We start from the raw sequence: 16,453 nt of genomic DNA, 5'->3' as shown, positions 1-16,453 counted from the left end.
AGATAGACTTTCAAAACAGTTACTGAATGTTGGCAGCTGACTGAGAAACAAAAGCACTCAGCTAGATTTCCTTCACATCAGAGGTTACTATTTTAGTGACCATTCAAAGGACAGCAGCTCAATGCAATTTATAACAGTTGTTTCAATTAACAGGATTTGACAGTATTTAGGAGCTGATCCAAAGCCCACTGAAGTCAACTGAAAGACTCCCACTGACTACAACGGGCTTTTTCTCAGACCCATAAACAGGAGAGATGTGGCTACATAGTTGGCCATGTAAATAAACTATTACAGGGTTGCAAGGGTTTTAAATTAAAGCAAATGTTATTTTCTAGGACTGACCCAGAACAACGCTGAAATATAGATCTCCTAAACTTTAACAAAAATAATAGATGAGAATAATAATAGAGACTCTTCTCCCTCACACACAATTTAAACTCATACTATGGGCTGGCCCCCTCTATTATTAGTTAAAAATGTTACAGCCTGAATGCTCATTAGACTAAAGAGATGCTTGCAGTGGAATCTCCTAGTTGTTTATTCTATATATAGACGGAAATGCAATTAAACAATATATTTCAAAGCCCACACAAATTGATACATTGATATCTGGTGCAGCAGCATTCTGTAAGAGTGGAAAATATTGGCTCTTCCAGAATCCATATCACATCACACCTGTGAGCTCAAATAGTCACTAAACTTCAATGACAATTGTGGTTTTTGTTTATAAATTATATATTTCTGTTCAAAGCCAACAAAATAATTGCTGCATGAATTAGCTTATGTGACAACAGCATCACTGTTTCTTTCCCACCTCCAATAGGACCCACATTTTCTCCCAGAACTCAGCTCCTGTGCTCAGACAGCTAACAGCTCTGAAGAGTTACCATATACTCTGTCAGTAATAAACTTCACAGACGTAAGAGAAAACATTCAAATAAACTGCACAATAGATTATCCACAAACAGCCAAAGGAATCAGCAATTCTCTAAGAGGAAATCTCTTTCCTCCAACACCCTGGTCCTCTCCTTCCATCACTAAACCCCGTCTGACTTAATTCAGTTTAAAGGGATTGACTAGGAATTTCCTAATGATGCCTGCCCATACCAGTCCTCTCGTCCCCAGAAAAAATAGGTATGCTCCCTTCTCGTCCCATTAGTGAACAATAACCCCAAACTCATGGCAATATCATCTTTATGCCCCATCGTGACGTTATCTGATAAAATATGACCATGTAGATCATTGTTACTACCACTGTTATATAATTGCAACAAATCTTGTACAAAATACATCAAGTAAGGTGTCTATGGAAAGGTTATATTTTGCTGAATATGATTTTGCTATTTGTATGCATGTATCATTTTTGTATTTGAAGTTATGAATATTAACTATGTACCTGTATTTCAAATGTTTGCTCCTGTGGTAACACCCACATGGTATTTAGCCTGAACATCTTGAAGGGACTATTCAAGTTAAATGGCTCATCAAAGAACATTTAACTCACAATGGACCATGGAAGATGCCTATCTACACTTAATGGACTTTCCTGTGATGGCCTCTGCTATGACTAAGCGAAATCATGCATGGACATGTGACTCGCACATGACTCCAAATACCTTGTTACCTGTGATTTTCCACAGTTAGAACAATGGGATTCCCTTCACTTGGCAGAAGCTATAAAAGGCCCTGGAAACATCTCCATTTGGCTTCTTTCCTGCTCAAACCTCTGGACTATGAATTTATACTAATGGGAGCATTCTAACCAAAGGACTGAGGACATTCCAATGATTTGTAAGCAACCAGAGACTTAACAAGCCAGCAGCTTATTCCATCCCTGCTACAAGCCTGATCCAAGAATTTTGCAATTGTTGTATGTATTTGATTCCTTTAGCCAATTTTAACTCTCACCTTTCTTTCTTTTTATAAATAAACCTTTACATATTAGATACTAAAGGATTGGCAACAACGTGATTATTGGGTAAGATCTGAGTTGTATATTGACCTGGGTATGTGGCTGGTCCTTTGGGATCAGGAGAAACCTTTTGTTTAATGAAATTGGTTTTAAATAACCACTCGTCACTAAGTCTAGTGTCTGGGTGTTGAATTCAGGTCTGAAATACCCAACGAGGCTACATTTCTGACTTCTTCTTAGGTGAGACAGTGTGGTGAGACAGAAGTTTACTTTTGTTGCTGGTCTGGTATATCTCATGGAAGAAAAACCACCAGTTTTGGGGTATGTCCGCCCTTTTTCCCAGCAGCTTGTCCTGAATTTGGTATTCTCAGTTGTGACCCCCCCCAGAGGCACAGTTACACCCATATCATCACATGTATACTCTTTCTCTCACCCCACACACAGTAAGTGGGGCTAGTAGCACGGCCTGTTAAAGTGGTCTGACATTTCCCATAATAAGATCCTGTTTTCTGTTGCTTATAACTTTGAAAACTAACCATTCAGGCTGAAATTTTACAAGGTGGGCATCTGCCTGTATGTGACCATGTAACTGAAGTCTGTCATAACGCATGTGCAAAAAAGGTGCAAATTAAGGTTGCACCAACAATCTAATTGTGAAATTTCCTAACTTTGCAACCTTAATAATGTCCTCATGCACCACACTTGTCACCGACCAGCTCCACTCCTCTATAAATAATTCTAATACACCTCAAATGTATACAAGAACATAATACACATACCACATTCTTCACAAAACTGAATATTGACCTATAGATTCCTCTAACACCACATCACACAATTCACCAGGGGCCATATGCTGTACATACGTGATAAAATTGCACCTCTGACCACCTCACTTGTACTTTGTCAAAATAATTCATCTCTGCTGTGACTATTCACATTTTTTAACTGAGCTGCCGGAGATTTGTTATGTTTAAATACAACTAGAAATGTTACCTTCCCTACTATAATGGGGAATTGCCTCTTAAATTACACTGCCCTGAGGATGATTCATATCATGTGACACAAAGACTGAAAATGGGAGCTATCCACCATTCGCAAGCAGAATCCCACCTTTCCAAGATATTGCACCTGCTTCTAGCCCTGAAAGGTCCCAGGAAATCAAACCTTAAAATCATAACATCATTATGTGCTGAAGAAGTATTTTAGGTCAAAGTATTTTAGGCCATTTTAAAAGGCATCTAAACATTTTGTTATAATTCTCTGAGTCCTGCACAGTTGATTTCATGATACTAAGACACCTCATAGCTTTCCCTCTAATTAACTTCTCTTTCTCCCTCTCTTCAATATCACATCCTTTGGCTTCATTCATTCTGCTTGGATTCCCTTTAACGTTTCCTCCTTAAGGTGATGATTGGTCTTGTTCCAGAACTGCTCTCGTTCACCCCTTGCCTGTATCTGTGTACACACACACACCCCACACCCCTACCTGAGAGGACACAGGAGGAAGAGTCCACATAAGCTCAACCTTCTACAGAAATGCAGCTGCTTTGGTCTCCCCTCCTCCAAACCCCAGTTCTGGCAATTTGTTGTTGACAAGAAATAATATGCAACAGCTGAACTGGTAGATGAAGATAGTGAAGAAGAGAAGGCGCCAATAAACTGCTGTTGAATGCAATCACTACTGAGTTAGCAGCCAGTTCTTTGGGAAAAAGCCCCATCCCACTCAACCACTGCTACCAAGGATTGGGCCCCAGGCCCCTGGTCAGACCAAGCCCTGAACAAAACTATCAGTTATTCCTCTCATCTTTTCAAGGTAGCTTTCACAATGGAGAATAAATCTATCTTTGGGTTCCATACTGGCATCCACCACCACAGTATCTGAATGCCTTCCACATAAAATCAACAGCCATAGTGACATCCCTAGGACTTCATGGATGTATTACTCAGATGAATTACGCTTTAAATGAAACGCAAAACAGAATCCAAAATAATCAGCTCATATTTCTCATTCACTTCTTATGGGTAGATGAATCTAATTAGTTATCGAAGATGAAAAAAACCTCAAACTATTATACCATCACCTCAACAGATCAGGATTGTTCTCTATGTACATATTCTAGTGCTTTCTCCAGCCTAGTTTTATATGGGCCAAGCAATACAGTTCTTCTTGGGAGATTATTCCACAGCTTAATAGATCTTGCTGACTATAAATTTTCCCTAATATTCAGGTTAAATATTGCTGCTTCTTTTTTTTCTTTCTAACATTTCATTTAATTTCTATTAGCTGCATCTTCTAATACTACCCTAAAAAATCCCTCTCTCTCCTTGGTCCACTGAGAACCGAAAACAGTGAGTTAACAATTTAGTTACCTGGAGCAAAACTGAAATGTCAGAAGTTAACTGATAGTTTTAAAAATCTAGTAACATGCTTGTGGCAAATGGTGCTGAATCTCATTGCTCTGAGATTGGAATCCAGTCCTACGCATTAAAAGCCCCATCCCCAAACACAATGCAGCCAAAAACAAAAAGTATTTGGTCTGGTAATTCCTGGAGTCACGTTTTCCTTCAACGTTTTCAATTTGAAATCTTCCTATTCTAAGATAGAGTTTTAGTATCTACAAGACTTCACTTTTTAAAAAAGTGCTATGTATGGTGGGCATGTTGCCAAATAGCAAATCAATAGCTTCTGCAGTTTGTTATTTCTCTGCATGTCACATGGAATACAGCTGATTAAAGCATTTTTCAAAAAGCACCCCCATGCTATTCCCAGGTCCAACTAAAATAGAAACTTGAACTGAATACTCAATGGTTGATTTCTAATGGTTTTTTTTTCCTCCTTCACAGTGATAAAGGTAAAATATGCACATACCTAAAATGTACTGCCAGCCTATAAAGGCGACCTCACCAGAGAAAGATGTTCCATATGAGGGAAGAAATATCTTTTTTGATCATGCAGTTTTTCTCTAAATGTCATATGTAGGGCCCTACCAAATTCATAGCCATGAAAAACACATCATAGACTGTGAAATCTGGTCTCCACCCGTGAAATCTGGTCTTTTGTGTGCTTTTACCCTATTCGATTCAGATTTCACAGGGGAGACCAGCATTTCTCAAATTGGGGATCCAGACCCAAAAGGGAGTTACAAGGAGGGTCGCAAGGTTATTTTAGGGGGGGAGTGGTCACGGTATTGCCATCCTTATGGCTGTGCTGCCTTCAGAGCTGGGCAGCTGGAGAGTGGCGGCTGTTGGCTGGGCACCCAGCTCTGAAGGCAGTGCCCTACCAGCAGCAGTGAAGAACTAAGGGTGGCAATACCCTACCATACCACCCTTACTTCTGGCGCTGCCTTCAGAGTTGGGCGGCTGGAGAGTGGTGGCTGGTGGCTGGGCGCATAGCTCTGAAGGCAGCACTGCCACCAGCAACAGCACAGAAATAAGGGTGGCAGTACCACAACCCCCCCTACAATAACCTTGCAACCCCTTCACAAGTCCTTTTTGGGTCAGGACCCCTACAATTACAACACTATGAGATTTCAGATTTAAATAGCTGAAATCATGACATTTATTATTTTTTAAATCCTATGACCATGAAATTGACCAAAATGGACCATGAATTTGGTAGGGCCCTAGTCATATGTGAAGGGCTGTTCACACCAGAGCAGTATTGTGGTGAAGAATATTGAACATTTGTGGTCCTTTAAAGTACTGCAAGTAACAACTAGGGCTTCAGTCAATTCACATCATGTTAGTGAACTGCATTTTACTATTCTTTATCACTGTGATGCAGACACAATGTAACTTGCTTTTTAAGTTATTTTGTACTGTGATGCACAGACGGTCACAAAATTTATGATTTTAGGATTTCTGTGCTGGTTTTTCAGATTGCTACATTTCTCCATCTAGGATATAGGAATAGTAATACATACTTTTGGATAAAATCTTAACATACTGGATGACGAGAAACAGATCTTGGAGTCAGTGTATTTAGTTCTCTGAAAACATCTGCTCAATGTGCAGCAGCAGTCAAAAAAGCTAACAGAATGTTAGGAACCATTAGGATAATAAAACAGAAAATATTATAATGCCACTATATAAACCAATCATACACCCCTGCCTTGAATATTGCATGCAGTTCTGGTCACTCCATTTCAAACAATATGTATTAGAAATGGAAAAGTACATAGACAGGCAAGAAAAACTATTAGGAGTATGGAACAGCTTCCATGTGAGGAGAGATTAAATAGACTGGGACTGTTCAGTTTAGAAAAGAGACGACTAAGAATGGATATGATAAGAGGGCTATAAAAATCAAGAATGATGGGAAGAAAGTGAATAAGAAAGAGTTATTTACCCCTTCACACAGCACAAGAACCAGGCATTGGTTTAAAGCCAAGTAGGTTTAAAACAAACATAAGGAAGTACCTTCTTCACACAACGCAGAGTCAACCTGTGGAACTCATTGCCAGGGATGTTGTGAAGATCAAAAGTGTAATTGGGTTCAAACAAGAATTAGATAAGTTTATGAAGAATATGTCCATCAATGGCTATTAGCCAAGATGATCAGGAACACCATGCTCAATAAAGCATGGAACAATTTTGGAGAATTGTAATTATGGGATCCACTTTTTTTCCTCTCACAGCCATGACTTACTCATGCTGCTGAGATAAAAGCAGTGTGTTTTTTTTGTTGTTTTTTTTTTTTTTTTTACTCTGCTGCAGATATTTCAGTAAGATTTTTGTAATCACTCCTCATGCCAACTGACCCAGCAGCAGCTTGAGGGCAAAACACCACGTCAGGCTCATCAGCAACCACGTGTTTTATATTATAACAGGGTTTCACTAGTCTCTGCTAAACATCTTAGCCAATGGCTACTGAGCATGTTGAAAACTGATTTTGCAATCTCAGACCCTATTTATTCAACCAGTTTTTTAAAGAGTGATACGTGCATGCTCTCCAGAATGAACATTGTTTATTTACCAAATTTCAATGTTACCAGTGTACAAAATGAGATGTGAACTGGAGGGCAATACATTTTTAAAATGGAAATTGCAGAACCTATTTTCAAATTTAACCCTACCACTACCACCAAACACTCATCTAAGTTTAGCTATATCATGATCCTTTCAGCTAAAGGAAGAATACCTGAAAGTTGTAGTATAAAAAAGGAATGAACAGCTTTGAAAGCTCCTTACTCACAGTATTCATTGTCACATGAATGAGTCATGCAAGAAGATAGATTTTTGATCAGAGTGTAAAAAAGAATCAATAATTTTTTAAAATCCACAAGCAGAATAAAGTCATAAATGGTTTTATTATTAACAGCAGACTCTTTCTGAGACCTTATCCATACTAAAAAAAATTATAATTATTCTGTGCACTGGTGCAATAGTACCAGTGCTACCAATAGTAAGCTATAGCACAGAGCAACCATTTTTCCTAGTGTAGAAACACCCTCAGTGCCGGCACAGCAACAATACGCTTATCTGTCATGGAGAAGAACCCATTTGAACAGGACAAAGGCAGAACGTGGAGTTTAACATGCTTAATCACATGGGGAGGAGAGAATTCTGGTCAGATGGGTGAGCAGCACATTCCAAGAGTAGCTAATTACTGAAAGAGATTAGAGGATGCAATGGTGGAGGCTGTGTCCAGCCTGCTTGGTGGCAGGATGAGAATCACTCTGGGTGAAATAATTGGGGAGATGGGAGTAAAAAGTCTCCTCCTGAATGATAGCACAGGCTTAGTTTATGTTCTTGGGCAAGGGCATACTGCCAGAAATAAGGTCATTATAGTTCTGAATCTAAGGCTTTTGGCAACAGGATTTATGTGCCTGTGTTTTACAGCCCGGTTAGTATATTTCACTCATGCTTATCATCTGGTAAAGCATACTTCAAGGCTATCATGAATCATCATGAGCTAAGTCTTCTTCAGTAATTTGGAACAGTTGGTTTAAAAATAAATAAATAAATATAGCAAGCAAGCAAGCTTAACTAGAAAGGCTTTGTGCAAGGCAGAAATCTAACACTTAACCCTTTCTGCCCCATTCCCTTACTTTACTGTCAACAATATCCTGATTGGCATTCTTTCCAGTTATACTTATTTGGCTCAAAGTTGAGAGCCTGTTAGTGAGAAGAGTTTTGAATCTGATTCAGTCTTAAACAGACTCTCTTGATATACAGTACAATGAAACCTGTAGTGATAAGAGGGGATATACCTGCCATCTCTACCAGGAGAGGCTGGCTACAAACAGTTGGAAGCAGCATTTTATTTAGGTAGAATAAGGGTTTATAGTAAACAACAGATTCCCACTGGACAATCTACACTTTGTGATGGGTCATACAGGACATCACCACATAACACTGTAAGGCTAAATATCATATCACTCTTGTGCTGGACTCTCACCCAAGTCTATTTGCTGCCATGAAAGTGTTCTGTAAAAATCAGAGTTCTATCACCTTGTGGAATGTAGCATGCATGGTACTAAAGAATAAGGTACAGCAAATGGCCATAATATGTCACTGTGAAACAGCATTCTCACACATGGGATTCTGAAACAATTACAAGAAAATTTCTCACTGCTTACCAGAAAATGTCCTTTCTTCTCATGGGAAGCTCTAAATACCCTAGCAATGGTCCAAACACCCGAGCATACCCCATTGCTTGGGATTTTCCACCTGCATCACACTATGAAGATAGAACCAAACCCATCTGTCAGAGGCAGAGGGGAGTGCCCACTGCTACTCCACAAAGAATGTTTCAAACCGAGGTAATTATCACAGCCAAAACTACTTATGGTTCAGCATAAAAGGAACCAAATAACTGTGAGGCTACAAATACCTTGCTGACAAATGTCCTACTACAGATCAAGCAAATATTATCACATCTTCCAATATCCTCATCTGCCCAATCTTAATCCATAATCTGGGAACTAATTCCCCAAGGGTGAATTGGATTTGTGGACCTTTCTACTGGACGGAAAGAAATTCTCAGCTAAGTATAAAAACATGGATACATGTTTCCATTTTTCTGTGCAGTCAGGTCCACAGAGTCTAAAGTGAGATTCTTTTTTAGTAGTGTGGCTTCAGGGAGGGCAAGAGGAAAAGTTAAGCCTGTCTATATACAACACTTATAGTCAGTCTCTCCTCACTGACGAGTGACTTCTTGCAGGAACCTTTCAGCAGAATGCAGCATCCACTGATACTTGTTGAATTTCTGAAGATGTGAACTGATGACCATGTAGCCATCCTGCAAATCTTTTGCTAGGAGAGCTTGCAAAGGATCCCTCTGCTCTCAGCCAGTGTGTCCTAAACTTGCAAAGTGGTACAAGGCATTTGGACTTGTAGGCCTCTGAAATTGCCCAGCTTATTGATCCAGAAGAGGATGCTTTAAAAGCCTCCCTTCCCTTGGAAAATGGACTAAGGGCAATGCTCAGAAGCTAGCCCAGGAAGGGTTTCAAGAGCATCCCTTCCTGTCTGAGTACAGCAATCAGGACCTTTGCATATATCATGGGCGGAGGGAGGAATATTGAGGTGTTGAGAGCCACATAGCAAAATGTAGGAATTCCCAGTGTGATGACCACATCTAGGATCTCTCTTATGAAACAGGCAGAAGCTTCTGTGGCTTTCAGGGCTACAGAGGCTGCCTTGAAATTCCACCTCAATGAGGTATCAATTCTGGGGAATCCTTCAGCAAAAAGCCCCTTCAGCAAGGACAAGAGTGTCCAGAGGAAGCTGTAGAACTTGCAGCAAACTGCCTCAGAAGGCAAATTATTGCCTCAAATTATTCAGTGCTACATAGCTTATTTTAAGTCTCCTCTTCTTGGGGTGCAAGCAAGAAAAGCACATCTGTGTCTTCCCCTTCTCACCAGGCTTGTCTGGCATTTCAGGGCCTCTTGTAGTGCTGCAGAGGCACAGAACTAAACTGGTCTGCTCTGCCTGGTATGCACAGGTTTGGTTCTGTCCCCAAAGCTGCAAGTACACTGAAGACACACTGGGCAAAAACCTGGCTCCACTGAAGTCAATGGCAAAATTCCCATTAATCTCAACAGTCAAGATTTCAACCATAGTGAGGACCTGTGGACCTGCACGCATAGGAAAATTAATATTTTAAAATTATGTAATGAGCTTTCATTATACTTGATTAAATACCACCAATGAACATACTACCTAGCAATGTAGGTGTGAGCATAATGATTCATTAACAAGTTTAGGGACCCAAAGTCCCTTAGAAAGGGTCAAGGATCTACATAATGTCCCCATGTACTGAATTTTGCACTGCTCTGGTTTAGCTAAAATCTGTGCAAAATCACAGAGAGAGAGTGTGCTCCCTATTGGCCATAAACCAAGACTCTGCTCATGAATTGTTAACTTCACAACTTGAAATAACTGGTTCTTAATAAATGTGTTCTTGATACACCTGTGTAGGGCTGCTGGATACCAACAATAGGTGATTGGAAATGTCTTTTCCCACCTTTGGCTAGCTAAGAGGCTATACTCTTTCCTATCAAATGTGGATGTAGCAAAAGTGGTCCATGTCTTGCCACTTCTAATGCAGCATATTCTACCTCGGATTGCAGGAGACATCCACCCAGAAACTTATGAAGGAGCCTACCTACCACGCAATACAGTCACACAAGAACACAACATATTGGGTGTCTGAGTTTTATGGCTCCCCGTTCAGTAGCAAAACTGCTTCTTGTTTTTTTCCCCTCATTTTTAAAGCCCTCAATGGATTAGGGCCAAGGTATCTTAAAGAACCATTTTTCCTCCAAGACACACCTTGACAGCTCTGGATCAGCCATGACAAAACTCTCCGGAGTCTGAACATTCTTGGCTGTAGGAACTTGACCATCAGAAATTAGAACGAGCCAGAGCCTTGGCACCTTTTGGACACAACACATGACCAAGTGATTTGTACGAGCCCTCCTGTAATAAAGTAATGTAATGGCTGCCTACGTTTTGCCTTAAAAAAAAAAAAACAAGTGAGAGTAACCCCACCTACACTGGGAAGCAGTAAAGACACTGGAGGAAGGGAGAGTGTGAACTTTGAATAAATGTGGCATCTAGATAGCATGGCAGTGAGTCCACAAAGGTAAGAGAATATTTCTCATTTGGGGAACCTCAGACTGCACACATGGGAGACAAATGTACAACAGTTGAGGTCTTCAGGATCCTCACATAAACTATGTGTGGTTCTAAGTTCAGAGCTGGCCCAGGATGGAGGAGTCATTTGACATAGAAGATCTAGAGCATGATGGCTTTTACAGATAATGACTAGTAAAAAACATCTTAGATTTTAAGTATGACTAAATCCATTAAAGCACAAATTCATACATAAAAATCAAAAACTCCAAGTCAATAAGGTATAATATGTCTATGCAAATTGTCATTTGCGTCATGCAGTGAATATTCAGACCTACCTGCTCTAGTTTAAAGATGTGTTGGTTAAAGTAGTGCTGTAAGCGTTCATTAGCAAAGTTAATGCAGAATTGTTCAAAGCTGTTATTTTCATAATCTTCAAACCCAAAGATATCAAGTACTCCAATGGACAAAGTCTGTAAAACAAAACAAAGTATGTTACTTAGAAAAATCAGACCAATTTATGTACTCTCAGAACATCATCCATGATAGAAAGCATACAAACAGAATCAAATCTATTGAGTATAATGATCTGTAATCACTGCTGTAACTATTAATATTATTCCACTATTAGCGCTGTACATAAATCAAGGAGACAACATGTAATTTTAGGTACCAGTTTAGTTGTGATTTACTAGAAGGAAATACTTCAATGTACTTTATTTTGGAGAGATACACTAAATTCCCTCCTGCTTGTGGTACTGCATCCCATACTGAGCTGACAGCACACTTTTTGGTCTAAATAATAATGTGCTCATCTGGTTTTTACTTATAGCTAACTGAATTATCACCTCTTAGGGGAAATCTGAATACAGTTCCAACCTACTCCATTGGATCTAAGACTTAAAAGTTTTCACCCAATGGAAAAAAATGACTTGTACCATGAAGGGTAAACCAAAGGAATGTGCTTATTTGGACTCCCTGAATTAATTTTGTAAATGGTTATACTCCAGCTGTGAACATTTCAAAGTAAAATACACACTGGAAGGGTTTATAAATAAATAATGCACTACAATAAGCGAGAGTGGGGAAAGGACCCACTTAGGAAATGCCACAGAGCAACTCTCTATAATATCAAACCTGCATGACACAACAGATCAGAAAGTATATACAAGAAAAGAAATTTAACATTTTTGCTATGTGTTTATGATAGGTCTTTCTGGGCAACTCTTCTGATGCATTTCTTTTTATAAAATAAATGAAAAACCAAACAAAAAACACCTATCCCTATTGCACCATATCAGGGCATAAAAGTACACGTGGAAAGAGAGCAGCACCAGCAGTTCATGGTGAATTGCACACTGGAATGACCTATTACAAAGACAGATGGAAAGAAGAAAGCCTGGCTAAACCGTTACAGGAAGGGGGCCCTGGTCACACAACAAAAAGAATGGGTAGAACTCTTTCCAGAATAAGAACCATGGGCCAAGCCTAAGCCTCTGGCAGGGGAAAAATACATCACCACCTGTCATAGTTCGTAACCAAATACCTGTATTACTGCTCTTACCCACATGCAGAATTTTAGGAAATTCTCCCATCATTACTCTAGCACCAGCACAGCTCCAGCAGTGCTAACAACAGTGGGTAATGGAACAGATTGACCACAAACTTTTTTTATACCACTGTGGTCTGACCAGATCCCACCAGGGTCAAATGACACAGTGGTAAAATGCTTCTTCACTAGCTGCCATGGCGGAAGAACACTAAAATATCAGGGTAGATACAATTGTTATGCACAGATATAAAACCATATTTAGAGCCAATCATGCCACTAATTGTAGCGTGGAAATGGCCTTAGATTCCAATGAACTAAATTAGTGGTTGTGTAAATAAAGTCATCTCATTGCAGTGCAAATCAATTTTTTGAAAAAACATTAAGCAAAATAAGACAGTTACCTTTTCCGTAACTGGTGTTTTTCGAGATGTGTTGCTCATGCCTATTCCACAATAGGTGTGCGTGCTCGCCACGTGCACCAGTGCCAGAAGTTCTTCCCCTAGCAGTACCCGTAGGGGGAACACCCCAGCGAACCCTGGTTTGGCGCCTCCATGGCGCGGTATAAGGGGAGCTGCGTGTTCCCCCCACCCTCAGTTCCTTCTTGCCAGACAACTCCGACAGAGAGAAAGGAGGGCAGGATGTGGAATAGACATGAGCAACCCATCTCGAAGAACACCAGTTACGGAAAAGGTAACTGTCTTTTCTTCTTCGAGTGATTGCTTATGTGTACTCCACAATAGGTGATTCCAAGCTATATCTGTTGGAGGTGGGAGGAGTTCACAGATCCCCGGGACGGAGTACGGCCCTGCCGAAAGCAGCGTCATCCCTGGTTCGGGAGACAATCGCATAGTGCGAGGTAAACGTGTGAACCGAAGACCAAATGGCGGCCCCACAAATATCTTGGATAGGGACATGGGCCACAAAGGCAGCTGATGAGGCCTGGGTCAGAGCTGAATATGCCTTTATAAATGGTGGCAGGGGAACACCTGCCAGATAATCACAGGTGCAAATGCACGTGGTGATCCAGTGGGAGAGGCGCTGGGTGGAAATCGACCGACCCCGTACGCGTTCAGCTGAGGCAACAAACAGTTGAGAGGACTTCCTGAAGGGCTTAGTCCATTCCATGTAGAAGGCAAGTGCCCCACGCACATAAAGCTTGTGGAGGCGGTGTTCCTCACTGGACGCGTCTGGCTTGGGGCAGAGGACAGGCAGGAAAATGTCCTGGCCCAAGTGATAGGCGAAGACCACCTTGGGGAGGAATGTGGGGTGTGGGCGGAGCTGAACCTTATCCTTATGAAAAACCGTGTACCGGGATTCGGAGGTCAGGGCCCTGAGCTCCGAGACCCACCTGGACTACATGACAGCAACCAGGAAGGCTACCTTCCACGAGAGGTGAGACCAGGAGCACATGGCCAGAGGTTCAAATGGGGGCCCTTTGAGACAGGATAACACCATGTTCAGGTCCCACGGAGGGACAGGGGGCCTAATATATGGAAAAAGACGGTCCAATCCCTTAAGGAATCGTCCAGTCATAGCATGGGAGAACACAGTGTGTCCCTGCACCGGCGGATGGAAGGCCGATATGGCCACCAGGTGCACCCTGACCAACGAGAGCACCAGGCCCTGGGCTCTAAGGTGAAGGAGGTAGTCCAGGATAAGATGGATTGGGACAACCACCGGGGAAACACCCTGCTCGGCAGCCCATCTGGAGAACTGGGACCACTTCACTGAGTAGGCGTGGCGTGTGGAGGGCCGCCTAAATTCCAGAAGGATGCGCTGGACCCCCTCCGAACACGTCCGCGCCTCCCTGCCTAGCCATTGAGCAGCCACACCGTGAGGTGGAGAGTCACTAAGTTGGGATGGAGGAGGCAGCCCCAGTCCTGGGAGAGCAGGTCTGGGTGGAGCGGCAACGGCTGCGGCGGAGCCACTGTCAGGTCCATGAACATCCTGTACCAATGCTGCTGGGGCCATGCCGGGGAAATCAGGAGAACCCATGCCTTGTCCATTTTTACTTCCTCCAGGACCCTGCTGATGAGAGGGAACAGGGGGAAGGCATAGAGAAAGTGGTCCGACCAGGACACCACCTCCCGCTGCCCCGGAGCAGAACTGGGGGCAGTGCTGGTTCTGTCTTGTCACGAACAGGTCCACCTGGGGAATTCCCCACAACTCAGAACAGCTGGTAAGCCACTTCTGAGTGGAGAGACCACTTGTGCTGGGAGGAGGAGTCCTTGCTCAAGCGATCTGCCCGCATGTTGCGGGCGCCCAGCAGGTGGAAGGCCCTCAGAAAGATGTCGTGGGCTATGCAGAAGTCCCACAGTCTGAGGGCTTTGCGGCAAAGGGCGGAGGATCGGGTCGCGCCTTGCCTGTTGATATAGAACATCGACGCCGTATTGTCCGTAAGGACCCTGACCACCTTGCCCTGTAAGTGCAAGCAGAAGGCCACGCATGCCAGACACACGACCCTGAGTTCCTTAACATTTATGTGTAGGAATAGCTCCGGGGCCAACCACAGCCCTTGGATCTGAACCATCCCCACATGGGCCCCCCAACCCAGGTCCGACACATCGAACCCCAGCTCCAACAACGGGGCCCTGTCTCGAAAAGGGACCCCTTGGAGCATGTTGTTCGGGGTGGACCACCGCCGAAGGGAGGCGATCAGCAGGTCGGGCACGGTGAGGACCTTGTCCATCCTGTCCCGGGCCTGGGAGAACTCCGAGGCCAGCCAAAGCCGGAGGGGCCTCATTCGGAGCCTGACGTGGCGGACCACATACATGGACACCGACATATGCTCCAGGAGCTGGAGGCACATTCTGGCCGTTGTCACAGGGAACTTTGTGACCGTGTCAATGAGCCCTTTTAGGGTCTCGAATCTGCCCGGTGGGAGGGAAGCCATGGCTGACGAGGTGTCCAGGAGCGCCCCGATAAACTCTATGTGCTGAACTGGGACTAACATGGACTTGGTGTTGTTTACTAACAGGTCCAAGGCCGCACACGTGGACAGTAGAAGCATCACGTGATCCTGCATCTGCGACTGGGAGCTGCCCTTGACCAGCCAATCATCCAGGTAGGGAAAGATCTGGACCCCCCGGCACCTGAGGTAGGCTGCTACCACTGACATACATTTTGTGAACATCCTTGGGGCAGTGGATAGGCCAAATGGGAGGACTGTAAATTGGGAGTGATTCTGTCCCACCAGGAAACGGAGGAAGCGTCTGTGCCCCTCGAATATGTGGATGTGGAAATTCGCATCCTGCAGATCCAGGGCGGCATGCCAATCCCTTGGATCCAGGGAGGGGATGATGGAGGCCAGGGAGACCATGCGGAACTAGAGTTTGACCATAAACTGGTTCAGTTCCCAAAGGTCCAGGATGGGCCTGAGTCCCCCTTTGGCCTTTGGGATAAGGAAATAGCAGGAGTAGACCCCTTGCCTCTGAACTCCCCAGGGACCATTTCCACTGCTCCCAGGTCTAGGAGCTGCCCCACCTCCTGCTCTAGCAGGGCTTTGTTCGAAGGATCCCCCAGAAAGAACGGGGGTGGGAGGTGGTTGGACGGGGTCGAAACAAATTGCAGCGTGTAGCCCTGGGAGACCGTGTTGAGGACCCAGCAGTCCGAGGTTAGTCGCAACCACTCCGAGAGGAAAACACACAACTGATTGCAGAAGGGAAGCTTTCTTGAGGGGGGATCCCCTTTGGGGACTGTCAAGGTGCCCTCTGGCATCCCATCAAAACCACCTTTTTCCCACCTGCTTGCCCTTGGAGGACCCAGGCTGTGGGGCAGGCCTTGACTGCCGCTGAGGGCGCTTCTTATAGCTTCTCGACTTTTTATAGGCAGCCTCGGACTTAGGCAGGGCAGCCAGAGCAGGGGCCTGGCTGGAGCTGAAACATAAAGACCCAGGGTCTGCAGGGTCA

At 43.3% G+C, this 16,453-nt stretch overlaps 1 protein-coding gene across 12 annotated transcripts in view; it reads right to left on the bottom strand.

Annotated features, from left to right (window-relative positions):
• MYO9A (myosin IXA) overlaps nucleotides 1–16,453 on the bottom strand; it is a 469,743-nt gene that overhangs the window by 129,660 nt on the left and 323,630 nt on the right. For all 12 annotated transcript variants that reach the window (XM_048865609.2, XM_048865604.2, XM_048865610.2 and 9 more), the window contains one exon: nucleotides 11,332–11,466. In XM_048865609.2, coding sequence (XP_048721566.1) covers nucleotides 11,332–11,466 — 135 coding nt within the window. The remainder of the gene's footprint in view (nucleotides 1–11,331; nucleotides 11,467–16,453) is intronic.

The sequence above is a fragment of the Caretta caretta genome, chromosome 10 (assembly GCF_965140235.1).
Source record: "Caretta caretta isolate rCarCar2 chromosome 10, rCarCar1.hap1, whole genome shotgun sequence".
Classification (NCBI taxonomy): Eukaryota; Metazoa; Chordata; order Testudines; family Cheloniidae; genus Caretta; species Caretta caretta.
The sequence above is the reverse complement of the archived record's forward strand: the minus strand, read 5'-3'. Positions and strand labels throughout refer to the sequence as shown.